The sequence below is a fragment of the Aptenodytes forsteri genome, unplaced genomic scaffold (assembly GCF_000699145.1).
Source record: "Aptenodytes forsteri isolate BGI_AS27 unplaced genomic scaffold, ASM69914v1 Scaffold185, whole genome shotgun sequence".
Classification (NCBI taxonomy): domain Eukaryota; kingdom Metazoa; phylum Chordata; class Aves; order Sphenisciformes; family Spheniscidae; genus Aptenodytes; species Aptenodytes forsteri.
In genome coordinates, this window is record NW_008796214.1 from 2,885 (window position 1) to 13,445 (window position 10,561).

Below are 10,561 nucleotides of genomic sequence, written 5' to 3' on the forward strand. Positions count from 1 at the left end.
CTTGGGGAGAACCCCATGTCCCTCTAAAGAGAGTAGCCCTAATTGACTTAAGTAGGGTCCAGAGCATCACCCACGGCATCAGCTACCTTGGACAAATCTATAGAACACACATGTTTAACACCATTTTATCTTTGCATATGTAGGACTGCCTTTCACATCTCACCTGAGTAACTTAGAACCATGAAATGCTACAACACATTCTTCAGTCCAAGACACATTTTGATGTTGGTGACAGACTATACAAAATAGTTAGTGTTCTCCTTCACCTTACTGATATATTTAATCCTCTGCTAACACAAATAGTATCTGGGATAGGTGCTGTCAAATCCCTCTGCAAATGTACAATACTGCTTACATAAAAGTTCCTTACCAACCTCCTTTGCTTATTTTCGGCAAGGAGCCTGAACCAGCAGACTAACACATTTTAATCCTAAATTAGGTTCGCTGCATTCTTTCTCTGCCCCTTCTCTACATCCTTTTCTTTCAATTTCCTCTTCCAACCCCCTAGTTCTGTCTAAAACAATGCATATAAACAATAATCCAGATAACAGTACATCAAGTTCAGATAAAGGCACTGAAATTGCCAGTACCAGTGTTACAATCTTCTTACAGATAACAGAAGTTTCATAAAAACTCCCCTGTAACAGGAAAAGAAGAGAAACCACAGAGACTTTTAATGCAATACTCTAAAACCAGCAAGAGATTTATTCTTGTATATTAAATGTTAAAATCACATGCATAATTATATAATACTTTTTAGTTAAAAAAATATTAAAAAATTAGGAAAGGATGCAATCATCCAGGTAATTGTGAGTTAACTGATGCCCTGCATCGGACAGTCTTGTCAAACTCATGCTGGTGAAACTGAGCTCATACCAGCCAGTTTACTGAAATACTCATCTAGTGTACATATATTTAAATCAGAATGACATTTGGCTAAAGGATGAGTGTAAGAAAATAGATTTTTGCACACTACAGCGGAAGACCTGCAGAGGGCCACCGTAATATGCTTCAAAAGAGAGTCTGTGGTACAAGAAATTCAGCCTCATGGGCTGTTTATTCAAACATGCTGGTGGAATATCCCGCATAACTGGCCATATGCATGGTTTACATGGGTTTTTGTAAGCAACGCTAGAGGTGTCTACACGTGTTTTACTAGGCTTTATGGTTTAAGACCTGTTTTAGCTCCTAAGGAAGGCAGCCAGCAAAGATGTTTTCCATAGTTAACAAGGAACAGAAATTAAATGATGAGTTGCTGGTTTTAAGAAGCTGAGTCATCGTTGTTTTGAAAAATGGCACCATACGGATCACTGTTAATGCGCTTGTAGACAAAGTGAAAGACCTGGGGTTGCGGACGGCTGTGCAACTCTGCCTTAATTTTCTGAGGGTAAGTATCCTCTGTCAGCTGCTGCCAGGTGTCATCAACAAAAAGAAACAGGCTATATTCTTCTGGATTGTCCACTTTAAACTTTTCAGCACAAAGCTGACATACATCTTCGGTAGTGATATATGGTCTTACTAGTAAGGTCTTTCCTGTACATCCACTGTTAACTTCCTGGAATGCAACACGAAGGTAGTTCTGTAGAATGAGAAAACAGACATCAGAAACTCAAAAAACCAAAACTCATCCTCTGAAAACTGAAGAGTCAGCAACAAACAGCAAGCCTCTCCATGTTCTAGTTGTGAAACACACACCGGTGATTCCTGTACATTATGGCCACCTTGCGAACTGCAATGTTCACGGTAAAACTGTGGCAAGCCTGTGGTGGGCATAACAGAAATTCATAAGCCGACATCCTCCTTTCCTTGGCTTACATTCTAACCCTGCAATTAAGAGTGAACAGATACAGCCTTAAAGCCACATGGAAAACACCAGCGGTTTTAACGGGACTTGACGTTTGGTCTCACTAGAAAACAAAATGCTGTGAAGCAAAACAGACGTCTGAGGCAGCACACCCGAGAGATGATGCTGCCAGTGCTGCCACTGCCACCCACTGCTGGGTCAATACTAGAGAACAGAAGCTTCACGCAGTATGTTAGTCAGAAGGAAAAAGAAAAAAAAAAAGCCTCTGCCAGCAGCACACAAGGGTGTTGATCCACAAGTTACTGCACGATAAACCGTTTGCGCTCTCATGCTGCAGTATGCAAAAGGTAATCAATCCTCACATAGGACATTTTCATCATGTTAACCGGTGGCAATTTGGTGTCTGAGCCTGATGTAACCAAGTTTCATGTGACAGCATTTTCTTTCTTTAAATAAGGCTTAGAAGGATGCAGAAAGAAAATTTACTCTGCAACGTTAGAGTAAATCCATATGATCTTGAGGCAAAAGCTGGGTCTTTTTTCTCTGTTGAAATTGACACGTGCCCACAACTGATAACATGGATAAATTCTAAATATGCCCTACAAGGAAATGCAGTTCTACCTTTCAAAAAACATTTAAAATGTAAAATAAAAAGCACCAACTGGGGAAAAAAACCCAAAACCTTTTGGACACATGAACAAAGCAGCCTGCTGCCACGTGCTTTTTTTAAAAAGAAATTAACTGCAATTAAACTCTAAAAAGCAGTAAAATTAAAGAAGGTGGAAAAAAATGACAGGGAGAAAGACCTGTTTATTGACTGGAACAGGTTGCCCAGAGAGGTGGTAGATGCCCCATCCCTGGAAACATTCAAGGTCAGGTCGGACGGGGCTCTGAGCAACCTGATCTAGTTGAACATGTCCCTGCCCACGGCAGGGGAGCTGGACTAGATGACCTTTAAAGGTCCCTTCCAACCCAAACTATTCTATGATTCTATGATAAATATCAAAATTATTTATGCAGTATCAGAAATTTGTGTTTAATCATCATCAAAATATGGGATTTTTTGCTTTTCCATCCTTTTGAGGGAGGGAGGATAAAGGCCTTCCAGGGCCCAAAAGCTGATAAGGCTGTGAGACTGCATCACAGAAATGCAGCGATCGCATCCTGGTTCAATGTGGGAAAGATGAGTTGAGCTAAAGTTGTGTTACACGTTGGTTGTAGGGAAGGTGCGTCATTTCAGGACTGCAGGATGTGGAGAAAGGAGATGGAAAACTGGCGTTCTGAGCAGGCCGCAAAATGCTTGAATTTGTGCCAAGCGTAGCCTGGAGGTGGTGTGATCTTACTGATTTGAGGCTCTCTTTCAAAAAAGAGACAACAGAAGGAGAAGCACTGGACTGAAAGAGACAACAGAAGGAGAAGCACTGGACACACACAGTGCCAGCTCTTCCCCCACCCCCCTGCATCTTCCTGCATCCAGCATGGCATCCAGCTGTACAATTAGCTTGGCTGAAGTTCATTTGCTGAGGAAGAGAAGTTGAAATGGAATACAAGATCCTGCTGAAAGAATCTTCTGTCATTTAGTCATCCAGCAGAAATACAAGGTGATGAATTTTCCTATTAAACAGTGTAGTGTTTTGCTAGAAAGAACAAAGACTCAAGCTACTTGAATCTGATACCTAACTACAGGTAAGCAGAATATAAAATGGATCCCAGTAAGATGGACTAGCTTTTTGCACTGGCCATAGTTTGGAATTTCTGTTAATCAGTTCTCCTCTTCCTAAAAGAGGCAAATTGTGGAAGACTGCTTCTTTTCCCAACTCCTTCCTGTTCAGTGTTATGCTGTAGTCGTTTGCACGGACACTGATAAAGCAGAAGGAACCTCAGCTGAAAGGTTTCATTATCTCCTGATGACCCCGCACCTTCATTTCTCAAGCTCTTAACTACGACAACTAATTGATGGTTGTCATTAGCCTCTCTGGCTGTGGTATGAACTGTAAACAAGCAAACACAAAGGAGTAAATCCTTTCTTCTCCATTCCAACATCCTCCTTGCTTCAGTCCACAAACTGATGCATCTGAACAATCAACAGCATACTATATGAAAGACATGCAGGCCTGGTTTTAAAAGATGAAGTAATCCCGACTGTTCTGTTATTCTTCAGCTGAAGTTACTGCCCTACTCTGAAAGAGCAGTAAGAAATGGAGGGGAGGGAAAAAACACAAACAAACGTGAAGACATCCATAGTATAGAACTCTACTCCTTGCTTAAACTTTAAAACTGTAGGCAAGCTTTTCTCCCACCTCTCCTCTCTATTACCGTGCTCTATGCCACCATTAGCTACTGGGGAGTTGTGCCGATTTATACCACTGGAAATCTGGATTTGTTCTTTTTAACAGTAAAGCATACAAAAAAGCTGAATCTAAGATATGATTCAGTTTGTCCTCGCTCTGCATGACTTAAATAAAAGGGAGGGTGGGAAAGTTCCACTATTTAGTGTTTTCTTTAGACCATCATAATCAAACTCTATATTAGTGCAAAGACTTCAAAACCAAGGCAAATTTGCCAGCCATATCCTCAGCACTGCATCACTCCACTTACCTTGTGGCCCCAAGGGAATCGTTATGAATCATACCTCTCAAATGGGGATTTCCAACAAAACAGTCATCCCCCGTTTTTTTCTTCAGCCCTAAGCTCTACCTGAAAATCATCAACTGAAGGTATTGTCCTGTTAGTTGTCCTCCTCTTGTGCCATTGCCGGAGAGTATCTCTGGCTTCTGAACTTAGCAGTCGGGCAGCTTGTTCTTCCTGGAAGTTCTTGATCAGTGAAAGTGCTCCATAAGCGCTTGTCAAGTAATAGCCTCCTGTGAAGGACAGCAAGGGAAGAACTTCTCAGAGCGGTCACAAACACCACGCTAGTTCCGACTGGTCACAGAAGTACCAACACAATTATTTTTTTTTATATATATATACACATACACACACACATATATAAAAGTCCGTGTACTCTATTGCCCAAATATTTATACATAAAGAAAAACAGCTCACTGGCCTGCAAAATACCGGATGGTGTGTTCTCAACTGCTAAGACACATGCAGTAGTTGCAGGTGCTCCATATTATCAAGTGGTGCAATAGTATCTAACTCTGGGTCCGCTAGTGCTGGGGATAGCTGGTTACTTAAATGACTGGTGTCACTCCTTTACTCCCGAGTGTTTTTACAAAATTGGAACATGAGTTTTCTTCTAAACAATTTTCAAACAGTGATTTGTTTTCTTCCTGAGCTTCAAGTGTGGATGAAATAAACATAGCTGTTTAAACAAAGTAAAAGACAATCTACCACTGTTCAGGAACTTAAAAGCAACCACCCTTAGTGGCAATAAAGCAATGACTGACTGTGTGATTTGTACCCTGGAAGCGTCCCAAAGAGTTTGCTTTTGTTTTTAAAAGGAGGACTGCGTTTGTCACCTTTTTAGCGTTCCCCATAATGTCCAACTAGTTCAGGAGGTGATGTGTACAGTCCTCCATACCTCACCTTTATTACATGAGTGGAGAACAAATTAAAGCCAAGACAGAGTTGCCAATGTACAAAAGAAGCTGCAGGTCACAAAGGAAAAGGAGTCTCAACAGGAGTTAACAGACCTCAACAACCAGGAGAAACAAAAGACGTGCTGTCATTTATTTCTCTTGCCTTTTTTTTTTTTTTTTAAAGTAAACTATTTGAGTGGGAGTGTCCAATTAAGAGGCAGCACAGACTATTCATGGAGTCATTCAAAGACGCATTCTATGCTCACAGTAGCATTTTCTGTATTACTGATAGCATCCTCTTGGCCTTTAGCTTTGCAACAAGTTTAATATGTAAAACACATGCAAGACCCATGAGACAAATCGGACAATAAATTACATTTGAACCGCACAATCCCAAAGCACTAAATGATTTTTCCTGCATAGTATAGTTCAGCTGGTACCAAAGACAGGGCCAGCCAATGGATGGACTTCTACTGCATTAAAAACAACATGACTTAATAGTCTAGTAAATGTTTCTGCCTTTCAAGCATGTTAATGATCTCCAGCTTCACATCTCAAGTATTTTCCGTGCTAAGATTCCTGAACAATGCACTAGAGGATGCTCTGTACACAAAGCAGGGAACAGACTAGTGCCAAATTGGAGGAATCCTAGCATAGTTCTCCCATGCATACCAGCATGTAAGAGGATACAGCAATTTCAGCAAGCTAAGAGATAGCAGGAATGGGAAACATACACATATACTTAAACTCACAGCTGAGCTTGGTCACAAGAACCTTTAAACTTCCTCATAAACTGGCAGATTCTGGGGCCTACCAAGGGCTTGCAGAATACCTCTTTGTTAAAAACACCACCATGAAAACAGAAAGGAGGGAGATTTCTTTCCTTGCCTCTAGCAGACGTCAGCCGTCATTCAAGAGTGCCTTAGGAAATGTATTGCTAGGGCTCGTAAAAATACTTTGTGAGAAGCAAATATTGGGAAGAAGCAAAGATCATTAAGGGGGGCAATATTCTCAAAAGCACTTCCCCGGCAGAGAATTTCCCCGGAAGTTTTTACAAAGCACCTAACCCAAGTCCCATTATGTGTTTCTCAATTTAACTGAATGGTACAAGCCCTATAAATACTCTCAGGATATTTTCAGGCACAGAAGGATAAACACATTTGGCGCCTGCACAGTGAACGTGTTTGCTTGCTAAGTCATAATGCCTCCCCCCTCTTGGTTGAAAACAACGTATTCTCTCATAAGGTAGCATACATCAGTAGATTCCCAGGTCACTTAAGCCTGTACTCTGCAAGCTAACCAGCTTTCTCTTTAAGGTGGAAATAATCATGAGATACTCTTGTTAACACTACCGACATCGCTGACTTTAGGACTCCCCTTGAAAGGATTTCTACTCAAACAACGTTAACGGCAACTGTGCTATGAGGAATAATCCCCCTATCCTAGTCCTTCACTCAATTCTAATAAAAATAAATAAATAGATTACCTTCTCCATGCAGCAAAGATGGATCCAGCAATTCCATCATGTATTCAATTTCAGTATCCAGCTCCAGCATATCACACTGGGCTAGTACATATGTCAACACAGGCAAGAAGTCATCCGCTCCATACAGCCTCCCTGGGTTGAAGGGAACACAGACAGTGATAGACAAACCGCACCCTTTTACCAGGTTCAGTGTTTAAAAGGAAAGCATTATTTTGCTGCCTTCGCTGACCAGTACATTTGTATTACTCTAGAGCCTCCTGTTATCAATGTGCAGCAAAGGGATCATCTGACACTTGCTGGACAGGAGACCAACACCAGTTTCATCCCGTGCTTCTAACAAGCACAAATCTGTGCACACCTTGAGGCATGCAAGGGAATTTAAAGACTGGGCTCACCTTGGCACCAGCTCAACTGGTCAACTCACAAAAGGCTGCCATGCCGGTCTGGCCTGACCTCCACTGCACTTCTATCACTAGCTAAGAGATGATGAATAAGCGTTTTCTTTATACATGCAGAGACGACATGTGGCTGGATCCTTCCAGAAAGTAACACCAGTTTCTGAGTCTGAGTCCCAGCAGAGAAGCCTGAATATAAAAGCCTATTAGATTTGACATGAAAACTCAGCTCATTTCCTTGACAGAGCATAGTTAAAAACACCAGCGAGCAGAGCCTCATATCATTCCCAACTAGCTGGTGAAGCATCATTGGCAATGGCAGCACGCAGCTAACCCACAGAGACTATGCTGTACCTAAGTCTGTCTGTGCTCCTGTTTATCAAGTTTATTGCATTTAAACTTTCTGTTTAGAAAATACTGCGTGGCCAAATCTCTGGGTCTGGCCAAACTGTGTTCATTGCAGAACTGGTGTGATGGTCATTTAAAACCACCAAGAGCAGGAGCCAACTTAAACTTTGGTGAAACTCCAGATGACTGAAGGGCTGATATCTAAAGTTATACCAGCTAAGGCTTACCCTCCAAGTATTACGCTATTATCTGGCTGAGAGTACATGACAAAGCAGATACTCAAACAGCTGCTGGCTCAATGCCATGTTTTACAAACTCCACATGACAAAACAAGACAACCCAAGGAGTATTTGCCACATCTTATCCCAAGCCCCTCAGTGCAACAGTTAAGCGGCAGCAGCCTCTCAGTATTTTTCTTCTGCGTGTTGGAAATACCTTACTCAATGTGATAACACAGCATGGAGAAAAGAGTTTACAGCACTTCAGGCCAAGATTCCTATATGCATTTTAAAATGCAGGATTTTGCACAGAAATAATAAGCTGGGCAGGAGCTCAGACCTAAATCTTGCAAAAGTGCCTGGGGGTCTTTAACAGCCACGAGCTTTCACCATTCATCTCAAATCTCAAAAGCAAGTAGGCATCTTGATCAGCACCAGACCCAGCTGCACATTCAACGCTCACTTGGAAAGAAAACTGCCAACCACCTGAAGCAGCTTATACTTGCTTAGGGAAAAAAATCTCCCACTACCACCAGCATTGCTTCACCTTAGCTCGTGACCTACCACAGCAGTGTACGATAAGACGTCAGGCAACAGAGCTGCACCTATGGATTCATGCTGTCTAGCACAGCATTTTAATTGTGCCACTAACTACTCAGTAGGTCTTACTGATCTGTAGTTCCATTTAATTATCTGGGTTTCAAGGTCACTTTTGGACTCTTGCTACAGTGTAGAAATAGATGTTATTTCTGTTGCAAAAACACCAAAGGAAGCGTCCAAATGAGAACATTCAGAGGCACAGCAAGCCAAAAATACTGGATCAGAGGCTGCTTTGCTCCACCCATTAACACAGAGGCCTTGTAGTCATCATATTGCATTACACGCTATTGAATTACTATAGCTAAATACAGGGTGTTACCTCTATTACAATTTCCAGAAAAATACTCATTTAGAACCAGTATCACATTCAAGGCTCACAGGACAGCCTGTCCGACAGCCAACTTCAAAAGCCTACAGTTAAACAAAGCTGTTTTTTTTAAGCTTCACAACTCTGCTTCAGACTGAATTTGTTAAGATGGGCTTCCAGATGCATCAGAGATATCAGGAAAGAAGCAGAGAGGAAGAATGCCTCTCAAAAGGGCAAGGAGATGCTACAAGAGCTCCAGGAGAAGGAGACATATCTGCAGAACCAGGTGGTCTGATTTCCTCCACCAAAAGACAACCCCAGGTTTGGAATATCAGTGAACTTGAACCATGAGAAGCACCATACCTGAGTTATTCTCCATAACCGTGTAAATCAATTTGCAAACTCTCAGCAGCAGCATGACTTTCTTTTCAGGTGAATACATTTTCTGCATAGTCATGAACTTGACTTTAATCTTTTCAACGTCCACAAAGTCTGGTGTTGGAACAAACACGCCCAGTTCCTGAGGATTCCTCTGCCGCACCAACTGCAGGTTTTCCTTTAGCTGTTTCCAAGAACCATCCGCGGTATGAAACTCTTTCAACATTGCTTCAATGTGGCTCTTCAATGGCTTCAGAATGCACTTATGCATGGCCTTCTCCAGGACAACATCTGCAATGGGAAAACACAAGTCCAGCTGACTTCCTCCTCTAGAGCAGAGCCAATATTAATATAACCATTCCCAAAAGAGACACTGTAGAGCAAAACCTACTTGCTAAGGCCTGAGTTTCCAGATGTTTGTTAACAAGAAAACAAAAGGCAGAGCAGAATCTGTACTCCATTTTAATTTATGGCAATGTGGTAAATACAAAAAAAACCCCACAAAGACAGACTACAGACTGTCACACACACAAAAAAAAAAAAGGCAAAAAAAAGCAAGCTGTGGCAGCTCCAGTTAACTTTTTCTTTTGTTGGCCGGAAGTCTCAGAGTTTTATTTTACTTTAAGCTCAGACTTTAACTCCCAAACTTAAAGTAAACCACAGTCAAAACTATAACTTTTGTCTGCTTTGGCATGAAAGCCCATCCTTTTTGCATAGTTTCCATCAGAAACTATAACTCAAACACGGTCTCCTAAAACTTGGCTCAACTTTATCAAGATCTTTATGAACTCGGACAGATTATGGGCTTTAAACTATAAATGAAAACCAAGCTGTGTTTGTCCAGCTTCAGATTTCATCATGCAAGCTTATATACAGCTTTGTCATCAAGTTTGAAGTTCTTTGTTTGGCAATAGTGCGCACATGGCGCAGTAACCACTAACTCAGGGGTTTTTTTATTCTTGTTCTACTCAAGTTTTTCTTTAACGGTCATTCTCCATTTTCAAAGTATGGACCACATCAACAGAGAAAACTCTTTGCTAAACATTTCTCTGCAAACCTTTACTTTATAAGCTAATTTTCTCTCACACTCAGCATCCCTATGGCAACATAGCTAACATTAATAATTAGCTCGCATCAATTATTTGTACCATAGTGAACTCCCACAAGCACAAAAGAAACTGGGGACCCTTCAGCCTGGCCACTGCACCAACACTCTGACGGTGGAGCAGGACCAGAGCCTAGAGTAGGCAGATGTACTAGGCGAGCACAGGGACCAAGAGCAGAAAGAGGAGAGACTGTGTCGCTGCTAGATCACGCATTTATACAAGCTAGCAGTGGACATTCCTGCTACTAGTGGTGACTCATTAAAGTTCCATTAAACCTCATGCCCTTTCCAGGTTCTTTGCCTGTTCTTATGTGTTTTTCTTAGATCATGGTCTCTTTTCTTTTCTCCCCCTTGCTTTTTTTTTTTTTTTTTTTTTTTTTTGCGTGCGGGCTTTTA

The 10,561-nt window shown here is 41.5% G+C and overlaps 1 protein-coding gene across 2 annotated transcripts in view; it reads right to left on the minus strand.

Annotated features, from left to right (window-relative positions):
* Positions 1-766: 766 nt before the first annotated feature.
* RIN2 (Ras and Rab interactor 2) overlaps positions 767-10,561 on the minus strand; it is a 53,666-nt gene continuing 43,871 nt past the window's right edge. The window contains exons 8-11 of one of the 2 annotated variants that reach the window (XM_009288427.1): positions 9,046-9,351; positions 6,815-6,946; positions 4,502-4,665; positions 767-1,579 (exon numbers count right to left, since the gene is read on the minus strand). In XM_009288427.1, coding sequence (XP_009286702.1) covers positions 1,262-1,579; positions 4,502-4,665; positions 6,815-6,946; positions 9,046-9,351 — 920 coding nt within the window. In that variant the 3' untranslated portion in view covers positions 767-1,261. The remainder of the gene's footprint in view (positions 1,580-4,501; positions 4,666-6,814; positions 6,947-9,045; positions 9,352-10,561) is intronic. The other variant, XM_009288428.2, reaches the window with a different exon arrangement.